Below are 14,227 nucleotides of genomic sequence, written 5' to 3'. Positions count from 1 at the left end.
GTAAACTGAGACCCAGGACGCTCAGTCAGTGTGGTCCCTCAGCCTAACTCTGAACCTCCAAGCACCTGGAGAAGACGGTCCTCGGACCTCAGGAGAGTCACGAGGCCTCTGAGCCGGTTTCCCGATGTGCGACATGGGTCCTAAGAACACGCCTGACTTCAGAGCGTCCGTGTTCCTGAAGCTCAGCCCAGAGCAGGGCCTGGAACACAGGGGGCCCTCCCACCCCGCCTGGGAAGACCGGACAAAGGAGGGCCGGGCATCCGCCTGCGCGGAGGGTCAGCGGGGCCGTGAGCCCCTCCCCGAGCCCGGGCGGAAGGGTTGGGGCGCCCCCGTGCGGCCGAGGCGTGGAGTCCCCGTCCCCCGCGGCCGGCGGCGCGTGCTCAGGGCAGGCGGGGCGTTTGCAAGACAGGATTTATTGCGCGACGCCCGTGGCCGCCGCCGCCCCCCGGGGCTTCCTCAGGCGGCCGCGCCCTCGGCCAGCACGCCGTCGATCCAGGCCGCGTAGCTCGCCACGCGCGTGTAGATCCCAGGCTTCTTACGGTTGCCGCACACGCGCGAGCCCGAAGTGACCACGGCTTCGGCCACGCCGCCGCACACCAGCGGGCCCCCGGAGTCGCCCTGTGGGGGCCGGTCGTGAGCGCTGCGCCCCCCGCCCGGCGCCCGGCTCTCTCCGGCCGCAGGCCCCGCCCCTCCTCCCCACCAGCCCCGGCACCTGCGTCTGGCCACGCCCGCCCCTCAAGCCCCTCCCCCTCGACGGCCCCGCCCCGCCCGCGCACCTTGCAGGTGTCTCGGCGGTGGCTCTCGGCACACATCATGCGCTCGGTGATGGTGCCGTCGTGGTACGTGCGCAGGTTGCAGGTGGCGCGGTCGAGCACCGGCAGGGACAGGTACTGCAGGCGGTCTGGCCGGCGGCCCGCGTGGGTGACCACACCCCAGCCGGCCACGTCGCAGAGCGTGCCGGCCGCCACGTCGCGGTCCTCGCGCTGCCAGGGCAGGAGCTGCACGGCGGGGCCCAGCTCGGCCTTATCTGACAGCTACCGGAGGGGGCGAAAACAAGCGTCAGGGCGGGGGTCGTGCCGCAGGAGGGACTGCGGGCTGGACTGGGCTGACCTTCAGCAGGAGGAGGTCGTGGTCGATGGTGTCGGGCCGGCTGTCTGGGTGGGGCACTGCGCGGAGCACGTCGTACAGGCGCTTGGAGGGCTCCGGCTGCGACAGGGAGTGTGCGCCCAAGAGCACCTGCACCTTCCCGCCGGCCCTGGGAGTGGGGTGCACATCAGAGCCACGTCCCCACCCCGCCCAAACCTCCTCCCGCGCTCTTTGCCGCGCCTCGCTCCCAGGCCACTCACGCGTCCTCCAGGCAGTGCGCTGCGCTCAGCACCCACTGCTCGGACACCAGGAAGCCGCCGCACACGTGCTTGCCGTTCACCTGCACCGACGCCATGTAGGGCCGCGCGTGGGACACGGCCTCGCGGCCGCCCAGGATCCGCCCACGGGGCTGCGCCGCTGGGGGTGGGCAGGTGGGCAAGAGCGCTTCAGGGATGACCCGAGCTGAGCCCGCAGACCTCCCACCACCACCCTGGCTGCTGCAGCCCACTCCGGCCTGGCATTCTACCCGCCAGAGCTGCAAACCGCGCTGGGGCCAGGGAGCACAGCCAGGGGACAGAATGTTAGGGAGTGGTGGGGTCTGGGGCAAATCTCCGGCCTACACACTGCGCCTAACAGGCAGACGTGAGCAAAGTGGGGCTGAGGTCCTGCCAGCATTAGCTTTGCTGGCCGCCAGTCCTGCCCTGGGCAGCTGCGGGTCCTCACTGTGGGGAAAGCTTAGGTCTCACATTCAAAGTTCTGAAAACTTGACTTTCGGAGCCTTCCATTCACGTGGACCCTGTCCCCCTTCCTGCCCACCTAGTGGAGCCGTTGGGGGGCTGCTGGCTGACTGCCCTCCAGGCTGGGGGCTCCCGCTGTCCCCTCGTCCTGGGTCCACTCACCACATAGGGCTGCTCCTAGGAGGGCCAGGGTCACGAGGTGTGCCAAACGGCCTGCCATGTTGCTGCGGTGTGGCTGGAGCCTGGGGGGCACTTGTCTGAGCGTGGCTGGGGGTGGTGCTCCCGCCGGCCCTATCTGTTGGGTGGGCAGCGGTCCAGCTGGGGAAAGTGCAGCCTGCCTTCCCTGTGTCCACCCTCCTCAGCAGCGGGGCTCCTCTCCCTCAGGGCTCCTCACCGAGAGGACGCAGGCGGCTGGAGGCGCCTGGTCCAGGGCTGGCCCCGTGTGGGCAGTAGACCCTCGGGAAGGGCAGAGAGCAGAACAGGACGGACTTACCCTTCAGCTTCGCCCCCCGCCCCAGCCCAGGTTTCCTGGAGCGCCCTTCCAGCCCCAAAGTGTTGCAACAGCAGCTGGAGACCTCAGCTTGTAAACAACCAACTTCCTCGTTTTTCTGCCCCTCCCTTCTTTCTCTTCCTCCCCCAACGAGGAGAAGAGGTTGGGTGGGGGTGGGAAGAAGGTCACCTGATGTCCTTGTCCCTGGTGGCTCTGGGGCCTGATACCCCAACAAGTAGAATATTAGAGAGGTGGTGTGTAAGGGCAGCTGGGAAGACTGCTGGGTACAAGTGATGGAAAAACCAAGTTGAGGGGCTCCTGGGTGGCTCAGTTGGTTAAGTGTCTGCCTTGGGCTCAGCTCATGATCTCAGGTTGCTGGAATGGAGCCCCTCATCAGGCTCCATGCTAGGCAGGGAGCCGGCTTCTCCCTCTCCCTCTGCCTCTCCCTCCTCCTCATACTCTCTCTTTCTGTCTCTCTCAAATAAATACATAAAATATTTTTTAAAAAGAAAAAGAAAAATCAACTTGAACTGGGAAATTTCCACAAGGAAATTTAAATGGAAAATTCAGGGTCTACCTTCAGGTGTGGCTTGATCCAGGTGCTTGAACAATATCAGGTTTCTGTGTCTCTGGTTTCTCCTTTCCTCCTTGGTGGCTTTTCTCCACACCAGGCTCCCCTATCGTGTGCCCAGGAGCCCCGGACTCAGCCCAGTAACTCAGTGGGCCCCTCCCCCAAATTCCCCTTCATTCGAGCCAGCTTCTCAAGACAGTGTCTGAATAGCTGAGCTTCAATCCCGTGTCCCCTCCCAAAGCAATCACTGTGAGTAAGGGATGGGAGGTTCTGATGAGCACAAGGTGGGTTACATGGCCCTTTATAAGGGGGGATGAACCCCTCAGGATCAACGTCTCATGAACCCACGGCGGCGGCAGTGCTGGGACCACAAGGGTAGGGTGGACCCCAGTGGGCACACTGCAATATTTTTCCTTCTTCCTTCTTCACTGTGGACTATTTCATACACAGTGAAGAATAGAAAGAAAAAAAAAAAAATAACCAGTGTGATTTGTTAGATCCTAACATGTTTCCTTATTGAAATCAGAAACTCCAAACAAAAGGCCATGAGGGTATGGAGTCCAGATTATGTAAGAGCTGGGAATTGCAACAAAATTTGGGAATGACTCAGCAAGACAGGACGGCTCAATAAATAACCTTGAATACCCCCAGATGCTGTGTTGGCGAGGAAAGACCGCTAGGGTATAGCATAGTGTCACGTTGCAGGCTGGTGACCCCCCAGCAGGAGTGGGGGGGCAGTTCGTGAGGCCGAGGTCACTCTGGGGCCCACACGCCTCACCTCCCTCCTTCCTTCCTGCAGGGAAACTGAGGCTCAGGGAAAGACAGCAAGTTGCCCAAAGTCACAGAACTGGGCTCAAAGCTAGGCTCCCGAGCATGGCTTCACACCTGTCTTCATCTGTGAAGTGGGGCGCCGATAGGACCTGCCTCAAGGGCCAGAGAGAGGGCCAGCTGGGTGGACGCGGGCAAAAACTCAGTGCAGGTCCTGTGCCGTGGGGCCCTCAGTGCGGCCGCTGCGGCTGTGTGCCCTCCCCACCTGCGGCCTGGGAACCAGAACTGGCCACTGGCGTCCTTTCGTGGAGGGTGGGGGAGGGGCTTCTTCCCCCAGTGCCCTGAATCAGCTGCTCTGTGGTGGCAACAGACCCACGAGATACCCCAGACACTTCGCTGACTCCTTTGAACACCCAGCAGCACAACCACCAAACCCCGGGACACATTCGTAGGAAACAGAGAGGGTTTTTATTGTGCGAGATGCAAAGGAGGCAGTGTGGGCAGGGCCCGGCCGGCCGGGCAGCCCTTCCTAGAGGGTCCTGCTGGCTGGGTGCCGCGGGTGGGGGGAGGGATGGTGGTCCCTGCGTTGGATGATGGAGTTGATCCAGTCCGCGAACTGTGCGACGGGAGCAAAGGCGTCTGGGTAGAACCCGGAGCCACAGCGTCCGCGGATGAAGGAGTCGATGCCCTGGACCAGCCCGTTGCAGACCAGGGGCCCGCCGGAGTCCCCCTGTGGAGGCAGACAGGGGTGGGAGCCTGGGCTTCCAGGGCTCGGGCTGCAGCGCGGGCAGGGGCGGGGTGGGGACTCGGGGCGCTGGCGGTACGTACAAAGCAAATGCCGGCCTGCCGGCGGGGCACCAGCGTGCACACGTTGGCACGGCGGCACAGGGTGGTCACCACGGTCACGTTGAGCTCCTGCAGGATCCTGGGCGGTGGCCGGGTGGTGCCCAGCTGGCCCCAGCCCATGGCCAGGCAGCGTACCCCACTGCCCACACCTTGATTCTGGGCAGGCAGCCTGGCCACCTGCACGTTGCTGTTGATGGTGGCCGACCTGTTGAGCTGTGGTGGGTTAGGGACAGAGCATCAGGGCGCCACAGGGGGTGGTGGCCATGACCCTCCCTCCCCGAGCCTCAGCTTCCCCATCGCCATGGTGGAAGCAACCACAGTGGCTCAGAGCATCTCTGGACGGCCTGAATGCAGTAAACAGTGGGTATCAATGAAACACACCGTGGGCAACAGCAATGACAATAAACCCTTGTTCTAGAACATTCCCAGAGGATAATCACAACTCTGCGAGCAGTGGGAAAGGGAGGGTCTCATCCTTAAGTCTCCTGCCAGCTGAATGTGGGGAGTTTCGCCCCATTTCGCAAAGACAGGAACTGTCCCTGTGCTCGGCCACACAAATAATAACAACGGTGTGTTGAGCGACAAGTGCTCAGAGTGCCCGTATCACTTCATTTAATTTCTCAACAGCCCAGCCAGGTGGGGCTTATTTCCGTGTCACAGAGGCAGCACTGAGGCACAGCGAGGTGTTGAACCCAGTTAGAGCGGGGGCCCCACATGTTCCCCAGTCTCTGGCCCCCTCCCCAGGCGTCCTGCCCCTGGGCCTCTGCACCTGCTGGTCCCCTCTTGGGCATCCCCTCCCTGCCCTGCCCGGCATCACACCTGGAGAATCACGATGTCATTCAGCAGGCTCTGGGGGTTGAAGCCGTTTTCAAAGACCCGCTGGATGCGGAATGTTTGCCTGGTGGGCTCACGCTGCCCCAGGTCATGCGCCCCCAGCACCGCCACCACCGACCGGAAGTTCCTGCAGCAAGGGAGAGACAGGCGGTGAGCTGAGCGGAGGAGGCCCTGGTGGTGAGAAGCCCCCAGAGCTCAGCCGTGCCCCACCCGAGCCCGGGGCTGGTGGGGGGGTGCTGGGGGGGAAGGTGCGCTAACGCGGGCACGGGGCAGGCGCAGGGCGGGCCCCTGGGAGGATCTCAGGCTCCCGGTCTCACTCTCTCCCCATTACACAGACGTGGAAACGGGGCACCAAGGGAGGCAGGCATGAGCCGGGTGACTCACAAGCCGTCCACGCAGTGGGCAGCCGACATGACGAAGTTGGGGGCGATGAGGGTGGCACCGCAGAAGTGACCTCCACGCCGCTGTAGGGAGACCATGAAGGGCCACGCGTGGGGCTGGGCTGGCCGGCCGCCCACGATCTCCGAGGCCAGCGCTGGGCCTGAGGACACGGGGTGGGGGTGGGGCGGTGAGCGCTGTGGAGGAGCCCCAGCTGGGCGCCGGTGCCCCCTGGACCTAACTCGAGGATCAGGCCTCCTCACGGGCTTGTGGCCCAGGTGAGAGACCTGAGGCCCAGAGGGCAGAGGGGGCCTGCCACCACCCCGCACCCCGACGGGGCACCGCTAGACGGAGACCTAACGGCTTCGGAGTCCCCAGAGGGCGACGTCTGGTTTGAACCCGGCTCTGGGCTCCCTTGGCAGCCTCACCGCTCGGAGCCTGTGTCCACCTCTGCGAACAGGCCCCCTCGTCCCAGCTGCCACCTTCCCACAAGGGTGAGGGGCCCTGAGGGTCCAGGGCGGGCGGAGAGGGACAGACAGACTCAAAGACGCACAGACACGTGGCCCCACTCACCACCCAGCAGCATGGCCAGCAGCACCGGGACGAGGGCAATGCTGCGGCTTGGGGTCATGGCCGGGCCGGGGCTCTGGTGTCTCTGCCCCCTGCACCCACCGGCCCTCTTATAGCCCCATGCCCGGAGGCCGTTGCCGTTGCCCCACGGTGGGGCCAGGTGTCCCCACTTCCTCTCCCCCGCCCTGGGGGTGGAATGATGGGAAGGGGGGGGGGGAGGAGGTGCGCGAGGGGCCCGGGTGGGCTCCAGCAGGGTCTCGGGTTGCCCGATTAAATGGGAAGTTCAGAGAAACAAATTGTCAGCGTTAGTAGTGCCCACATACTGCCCAGGAAGCGCTTTTCTGCAAAGCTAGTCCCTATTTAGCTGATGCTCACGTCTAACGAGGCACCCTGTGTTTTTACTACATCTGGCACCCGAGGTCCGAAGGACCTTGGCTGGGGGCGGACCCCCACGTGCCTCAGTTTACCCAGGGCCCAGTGCACTGTCCTGACATTCCACAGGGTGGCAGGGCTGCTGGGTCCCCATCTGAGGTAAGGCAGAGTGAGGGCCTCCCCCATGAGTTCCTGTCCAGTGACCCCGGGAGATCCGGCGGTCTGCAGCCCCTCCCCATCAGGGCCTGGCCCCCCAGCCTCTCTGGCTCTAGCTCAGGCGGGAACTCACTCTCAGCGGGGCCCGTTCTCCGTCTGGCTGCCGGCAGCAGTTCTGGGACGCAGCCCCCAACCCCCACCTCCCTGTGCTTCGCTGAACCCCCTTCCCGCCCGAGCGTGGCTGGTCAGCACTCCTGGACTCCGGCCTGGGCCTGCAGTTAGTAGGGGCGCTCCCGCCTGGAGCAGCAGAGGACCTCAGCTGCACAACAGAGCTGGGGTCCCCAAGGCCCAGCCCCCAGCCCCATGGCCCCTGCTCTACTTCCCGCGTCCCCCAGGATGCTCCAGCTACGACAGCCACCCGGCCAATGTCGCAAGCAGCAACGTTCTGCTGGCTCGGGCAGGTTCAGGGGAGGGAGCCGACAGATCCGGATCCGTCTGCAGGGTGAGCAGGGGCCACGGCTGGGGGTCCCCTTTGTCCCTTGTGGCCAGCGAATCCCAGACTCTCTGGGGGTGACAATGCCGGCCCTGCTGTCCCAGAGCCTGGCACACAGCAGGTGCTCAATGTCTGCCCTTTATCCCTCCCTTGGTCTAATGCACACCAACCAGTCCTGCCCCCTCCCCTCCTGGCAGGGTCCCTCCGCCCTGCTTCGTTAAAGTGACCATGGGGCACTTAGTAAGCACCCCTCTCCAGTCTGGGGATGGGGGAGAGTGGAGGCGGCCCTGTCTTTGGAGGAAGTGGCTCCGGCTGGGACGGCAGATTCAACCAAAGCTGCATCTATTGAGCACCGCCTGTATGCTATGTTCATCCATGTCGTGGTGGTTAAGGGCGTTGACTTTGGGTTCGTATCCTAGCGTGGCCGCTTGCCTACTGCACCCGTCCGGGCCGCTGACTCTACCCTGTGCCTCTGTCCTTGTCTACGAAGGACAGCTTGAACAGTAGGCGCTGTCTCAGGGTTGTCGCCAGGGTCAAATGAACGAAGGGTTATAAAGTCCTTGGATAAAAGTGCTGTCCTTGAGGGTTGTTAACCCTAACTCTCAGGAGGCAGGATGGCGACCACCTTGCGGGGTGCAGGCTGGGGAGGCCCTAATTCCAGACCAGAGTGGTGGTGACTGGAGGGCAGGCGCAGGCAAACAGGCGCGGGGCTCTCGGGCCGCGTGCACTTTCCTTGGTCCAAGTTATGCCGCGGTAAGAAAATAATTTGAGTGCCTTTCCCAACCACGGGAGCCGGGGAGCCCTGAGCTGTGGGGAGTGGCCCCACCGGGCGCAGACCCCTGGCCTCCCGGGGACCCTCACTCCCTGAAGCCCCCACCCTGTGGTTTTGTGGTTCCCTGAATCTTCAGAAGCCCAGCCCACTGCCAGCAAATCAGCCCAGCACCCCACTCCTCCCCTTCTGGGGTCTGATCTTTGCAGAACTCTCCTGATCCAGCGTCACAGGCGTGACCCCACGGGAAACATCGGGGTGGGGGCTGGCTTTCGGGTCTCTCTGTTGCCATCAGCAGGCGTCATTCCCTCCAGCAAGCCTCATTTACCCCCCTCTCTGGGCTTTTTATGGAAACCACTTCCCTGCCGCCTTGGGCTCCTGGGGAATTCGGGAAATTCCTGACACTCATCAGCACGCGTTTCCCTGGATTTGGCCGCGACGTCCGCTCCTGGCGCGCTGCTGCCAACTCGGCGCTCCTCCCCTGCGTGGTCAGCTCCGCCGCAAGGAGGGCCGGCTTGGGGTTCTCCCGCTTCCGCGAATGTGCATGCCGCCACCAGGTGGCAGTAGAGTAGACCAAGAAGGAAAGAGCTGCCTTCCAATTCTGTGCGTCCCCTCCCTGTGAGCCTTGATGGCCTCATCTCCATGACCACTCGCCCCCTCCACAGCTGGCCAATGACCCTTACCTCTTCCCAGCCTCCGACCTCTCCTCTAGCCCCTCCCCCCCGGGTTCATTTCCATGGCCCCAACACCTCCGCCTTGCCCTGCTGCATTCCAACCGCACCGCAGGCCTTGCTCCCTCACGCTCTGGTCCTGATACAGAGCCTTTGCACTTCTGTGCCCCTCTCTGGCAGCCCTCTCCTTATATTCCTTATATTCCTATCCATGCACTGGCAGTCAGCTCGGGCACGGCCACCTCCTCCAGGAAGCCTCCCTAATGATCCCTGTGCTGGGAGCTGGGGGACACAGAGCTGGTCCCTGAGGGCCAGGGTGAGGCTCCTTGGACAGCTCTGGGAAATGTCTGGGGTGACTCCATTTTCTAGACAAGGAAACTGAGGCACAGAGATGGGTAGCAACTTAACCAGGGCCACCCTGGCAGGGCTGGATTAAAACCCATGTCTGTGTGTGTCCAGAAAGTGAGACCCAACGGTGACCTGGGCCCTCCCCCAATCTCCAGGCCTCTGCCCCAACCCCCAATCCTGAGTTTGAGGCTCAGGGACTTGGATGCTGGGGACCCTCGGCCACTCTCCCCACCTGGGAAGGACAGACAAGAACCTGGGGAGGAGTTTCAACTTTTACTGACCTCACCGTGGGCCTGGGTGCGGGGTTCCCGAGAGCCCTGCGGGGGTGGGGTGGCAAGGGGCCGTGGGCAGGTAGGGCAGGGAAGAAGCAGCTTTCTGTCCATTCTCTGTACAGCTCCCACCTCAGAGCTGTGGGTGGCCTCTGTGCTTGGGGCATCTGTGGGAGGGGTGGCTCAGGGGCTGCCCTCGCCCCTGCACTGCACTCCCCCAGTACACAGGGGGAGGTTGACCCCTGGGGGGCGGTACCATCCAGGACCACAATGGGGTCTGCAGTCTAAAGGATGGGGCTGCACACCCAGGGGCCGCTGAGCCCTCCAGGGAGGGGAGGGTGGGGACAGGTCGGTCAGTCCCCCGGGCTGGGTTGAGGTGGCCAGGATGTGGCTGTATCAGAGAAAGGGGGCTGGGGTGGCCTTATGCCATTTAGGGGTAAAATGTTTTGAGTCTGGAATTTTCTTTAGGACATGTGGAGGAGGAGGGAGATAAGGCCAGAGGAGAGCAGGTGTGTACTGGCTTTTTACTGTATCTGTGGCCCCCTGGATTCTGGGTGTGGCTCCTGAAACATCATCGATCACCCACACCTCCCCAAAGGGGGGAAAGCCCCCAGACCCATGACGGCTGCTGTGTGCATTCAGAGAGCCCGCTGTGCCTTGTGGGGCCCAAGGCCGTTCCACACGTCTCCCCACTGAAGCCCCCCTTTCCCCCCTGGACCTGCCGCTGCCCAGTGGGGTGCAGACAGGATTCTGACTTCGGCTGCCTGCCCACCTCTGTCCCCTGGGGTTAGAGTCCCTTCTGTCCCTAGAGTCCCTTCTGCTCCAAGGCACCCAGGCCTCTCTGGAGTCCCTCCGGCCACATGACCAAGGCCCACTCAGGACCTGAGCAACGGTGAGAGGGTGCCCGGGAAGCCCCAGCCGTGACCAGGCCCTGGGTGCCGTGGGCAGCAGCTGGTTCGGCCGGGGGCACTGGGCCCCCACCGTCTGGGCGGAGGGTGGCGGGGAGTTTCAGCTGGGGCAGAGCGCCGTCTCCAGGCCCCACAGCCAACCCCTCCCCACATCGTGCGCGTCCTGCCCACGCCAAAGGGCCTCTTCCGGGACTAGGCACATGCTGTCCCCCCCACCTGGCCCCTCTCGCTCAGCCTCGGGCTCCACCTGGCAAGTTACCGCCTTTACCTCCTCCAGGGATCCTGCCCGACCTAGAGGTCAACCCCTCTAAACCTGGGCTGTTTCCTGTTCTCTGGCACTACGGGCCACTCCTTTGTAACATTTGTCACTGTTGCGTTAATTCACTTACAAAACACTTATTGAGTACCAACTGTATTCTTGGTCCTATGCTAGGCCCTGGGGATCCTGCCCTGCCCCAGGTTGCTGATTTTCAGGGTGGGAAGGCTGCGGGCGGGGGAGGACTGAAGGTACAGTCGAGGGAAACAATGCCCGATGGTGAACAGGAAACCAGAGAGGGGTGGAAGTGACGCCAGACAGGGTGAAGTTGGCAGCAAGGCTGGGGCTGAGGTATCTGGGGCTGGCCAGGGCAAGGCTGGGAGGCACGGGGGTCCTGTGTGCCCAACCGGTGACTGTGGGGCTGTCTGGATGGCTCTGTCCCCACCAAGGCTGTTGTATGCCAGGCCGTGTCCCAGAATCTGCATGGGGCTTTGTAAACAGTAGGCACTCCATAGATGTTTACTGCAGGATGAGTGACGGGTTCCCACAGGCCTGCTGGCCCTGCCCACCCGCCTGTAGGAGGACACTGTCTTTGAGCTTCTCTGGGCCGAGCGTCGACGTTGATGTCAAACAGGTGAGTGATGCTGACCTTGGCCGGCCGGGCTTGGCCCCGTCCGTGACTCCCCGTAGCTGCCTGGGAGGTCCCGAGCCTCTGTTCTGTGCTCTTGCCCCTGAGGTACGGGGGTGCTGGGCCTGGGGTCTGGACACCGGGCTTGAGTTCAACCCTCCTGGGGCCTTGTCCTGATACCAGGGGGCCAGTTCAGACTGTAGAGCGGGGGAGGCCCAGCCCCTAGTTTGGCATGAGAGGGTTGGGCAGAGGGAAGGGGGGGTGGTCCAGGCCAGGCAGCCCCCCAGACCCCAGGGCAGGGTCGCTCCACACATCACAGGACCCCAGGGAGCGGGCAACAGAGCATGAATGGACACCTGCCATGTGGGGCCCAGAGTGAGGCTCAACTTCCTGCCCCCCATGGTCTCTGTCACCGCTGGGGCCCAGGGAGCCCCCAGACTGCGGAGAGGGCAGAGCCACTGTGTGACCTCACCCAGGCCCAGGACCTCTCGGAGCCTCCATCTCCGCATCTGTGAAATGGGTGTCCCATGGCTTGCAGCGCGCCAGCGGGGTTCGCAGGTGCAAGGGGCGGGGCCTGGCCGGCAGCCCTTGCTGGGGGTGGGGGAGACCTGGGGGGCATGGCAGCACGTGGTCAGGAAGGCCGGGAGGGTTTGAAGGAGCAGGAGGGGGAAGTCGCTGTTTTGCAAACCAGTAAACTGAGGCACGGAACATCCTTGTCAAGATGAAGGCCCCCCGGACAGCCTCANCGGCGCCCCCACCCGCGCACCCCCACCCGCGCCCCCGCACTTCCCGAGCGCTTAGGTACGGGAGGCCCCAGAGCTCACCGCTCACGTTTAATTCCCACAACACCCGCGCGGTTTTTCGCACTTTACAAATGGCCCGGAGATCCCCCACTCTGTCCTCTTGCCCTCCCCTCAGGGGCATTCATTCCAAGCAGTGGATAAAGACCTGGCCTGGTCCTGCCTCAATGTCCCCATTTCTGAGGTGAGGGCATTGGATTGACTGGCTGGAGTGGACATTCCCCCAGGATCAGCAGGACCCAGACAGACAGATGGACATGTGGCCGGACACACGGCCAGCAGGACGGGTGCGAGGGCCATGGCCATGGCTGGGCAGGAGCCGGGCGGGGGTACCCCCTGCCTGCCACCCCCCCCAAGCCCCAACTTGGGGAGGCCACTGGGGCTGCCCCGCAGCTGGGCTCGCATCACTTCCTCCTTGTGCCTTAGGGACCACAGGGAGTGTGGGGGTCAGAGCTGCACCCCGGGGAGGACGCAGGGCGGTCCTGACTCCTCCAAGAGTCGTGGAAGCTGACACTGCCCCTCCCTGCACTCCTTCCCTCTGGGGGTCCCTGCGGCCCCAGCAAAGCTGGACGTGGCCTGCATGTCTAGGGGCTGGAGTGAGCCCCACTCAGTGGGGGACAGGAAAGGGACGGAAAAGGCGGTGAGGGCCACAGAGCTGTATGCCCTCCCGAGACCTACAGAAGCATCTCTCTGCCCCCCTTTCGTGTCGGAGATCCCTTTTTCCTTCTAAGGCTGTGGCTCTCACCTGGGGTGACTGTGTCCCAGGAGACACCGGGCGATGTCTGGGGGCATCTGTGGTTGTCGCACTGGGGGTGCTCCTGGCATTGAGGGGGTGGACTCAGGGTTGCTGCTCAGCCCCCCACAGTGCCCGGGACGCCCCCCCCAGAGAACAACCCTCTGCTGATGTCTGCAGGGAGAAGTCCTGGCGAAAAGGAGATACATATATTTTTTAAGATTTTATTTATTTGAGAGAGAGAGAGAGCACAAGCAGCGGGGACAGCAGGCAGAGGGAGAAGCAGGCTCCCCACTGAGCAGGGAGCCTGACGTGGGACTCGATCCCCGGACCCCCAGGACCATGACCTGAGCCGAAGGCAGATGCTTCACCCGCAGAAGCACCCAAGCACCCCTAAAAGGAGATATTTATGCATTTATTTATAACTGAGAAGTTTAAACCTACAGAAACATAAAGAGAAGAGCTCACCAAACTGGGGAACAAAAAAAGAAATGCTTTTTAATTCTTCATGCTTGCCTAAGTCGGAAGAATCCCCAGGTTTGCGCGCCCCAGCTTCCCCCGAAATAGCCAGGAGTGAAGGTTGGTTCAAAGTTGGCCTCCTCTGTGGGCCTCCTGCCTCCCACCCTGCGTCCCTCGTCCAGTGCAGGACCCCCCTGTGGCGTCTCCTGGGCTCTGGGGCAGCCCCAGGACCTGTCCCTTGTGATGTCTGCAGGGAGCTGCCCACCCTGCAGGGGTCCTAATGTGCGGCTGGAAGCAGTCGTGCGTCCTTGGCAGGAGTCCCACAGGTGGACGCTGTGACTCCTCGGGCATCACGTCTGAGGCCGCTGGGTCTGTGCGTCTCCCTGCGGACGGTGCTGACCCTGAGCCCTGGTCGGGCGGTTCTGTGAAGTCAGTTTCCCCTTTGGGATGCACTCAGCCTGTGCACATGGGGCTGCGTCCCCTCTGCCTGTCCCCCTGCAGACACCGGCTGAGTTCTGCTCTGGACGGGCCACGCCTTCCGTCGGCCCAGCCCCCTGTGTCCACGCACCTGGGGCGTCCACCTCTGCCAGCATGGCACCCCACGTGGCCCCCACGTGCCCCTCACATGCCCCCCACGCGCCCCCGCAGAGACCACAGGGCCGCGGGGCGCCGAGGCTCGCCCGTGCCAGTGGGGCTGAGTGGCCGTGCCTCCACTGCCCCACTGGCAAAGTGGGTGACAGCCACAGCACCGCCCTGAGGAAAGTGCTCGGCCCATAGCAGGGGCGAGGTAAGCGCGGGAAGCCACTCTGTCACCTCGTCATGTCCCTGTCACTGTCACCACCACCCGGCCCGGCCCCTCCTCACTCCCAGGCTCTTCTCCGGGGAGCAGACATGCACCTGCTGTCTGCACCCTGATTCTGCTGGGCTCTGGGATCCTGGGCTGGAAATACGGCGTCCTGAGCCTCAGTTTCCCTAGTTGTTCGGTGTGGTGGTGAGAACAGCCCTACCCCATGGGGCTTCAGTTACCTAACACACATAGGAGTGTACTAAACCATTAGGTGACAGAGGAACAGATACACACGACG

The 14,227-nt window shown here is 63.2% G+C and overlaps 2 protein-coding genes across 3 annotated transcripts; both read right to left on the bottom strand.

Moving 5' to 3' along the window:
• Window positions 1-396: 396 nt before the first annotated feature.
• On the bottom strand, window positions 397-2,453 carry CFD (complement factor D). Of its 2 annotated transcripts, XM_034657350.1 has the most exons (6): window positions 2,317-2,453; window positions 1,986-2,118; window positions 1,347-1,503; window positions 1,111-1,255; window positions 777-1,034; window positions 397-618 (listed from the first exon to the last, which is right to left on the bottom strand). In XM_034657350.1, the coding sequence occupies exons 2-6, from the start codon at window positions 2,041-2,043 to the stop codon at window positions 457-459; spliced, it is 780 nt and encodes a 259-aa protein (XP_034513241.1). In that variant the 5' UTR covers window positions 2,044-2,118; window positions 2,317-2,453; the 3' UTR covers window positions 397-456. The 2 variants fall into 2 exon arrangements, with proteins under 2 accessions (XP_034513241.1, XP_034513240.1); XM_034657349.1 differs by having other exon boundaries at window positions 1,986-2,394.
• Window positions 2,454-4,089: 1,636 nt separating this feature from the next.
• Window positions 4,090-6,439, bottom strand: LOC105234312 (neutrophil elastase-like). Its single transcript, XM_011230236.3, has 5 exons — window positions 6,284-6,439; window positions 5,717-5,873; window positions 5,318-5,459; window positions 4,481-4,711; window positions 4,090-4,382 (listed from the first exon to the last, which is right to left on the bottom strand). Exons 1-5 carry the CDS (start codon window positions 6,339-6,341, stop codon window positions 4,182-4,184), a joined length of 789 nt encoding a protein of 262 aa, XP_011228538.3. The 5' UTR covers window positions 6,342-6,439; the 3' UTR covers window positions 4,090-4,181.
• Between the last annotated feature and the right edge of the window lie 7,788 nt (window positions 6,440-14,227).

Source organism: Ailuropoda melanoleuca, chromosome 4 (genome assembly GCF_002007445.2).
Source record: "Ailuropoda melanoleuca isolate Jingjing chromosome 4, ASM200744v2, whole genome shotgun sequence".
Classification (NCBI taxonomy): Eukaryota; Metazoa; Chordata; class Mammalia; order Carnivora; family Ursidae; genus Ailuropoda; species Ailuropoda melanoleuca.
Note: the sequence above shows the minus strand (reverse complement) of the source record. Positions and strands in the feature narration are given on the sequence as shown.

Coding starts and splice junctions, on each gene's coding strand:
- CFD (XM_034657350.1), bottom strand. CDS start 2,043: ATGGCAGGCCGTTTGGCACACCTCGTGACCCTGGCCCTCCTAGGAGCA. Junction 1,256..1,346: donor GCGCACTGCCTGGAGGACGC/GTGAGTGGCCTG, acceptor CCCCACTCCCAG/GGCCGGCGGGAAGGTGCAGG. Junction 1,035..1,110: donor ACGACCTCCTCCTGCTGAAG/GTCAGCCCAGTC, acceptor CCCCTCCGGTAG/CTGTCAGATAAGGCCGAGCT.
- LOC105234312 (XM_011230236.3), bottom strand. CDS start 6,341: ATGACCCCAAGCCGCAGCATTGCCCTCGTCCCGGTGCTGCTGGCCATG. Junction 4,712..5,317: donor ATGACATCGTGATTCTCCAG/GTGTGATGCCGG, acceptor AACCCACCACAG/CTCAACAGGTCGGCCACCAT. Junction 4,383..4,480: donor GGCAGGCCGGCATTTGCTTT/GTACGTACCGCC, acceptor CTGCCTCCACAG/GGGGACTCCGGCGGGCCCCT.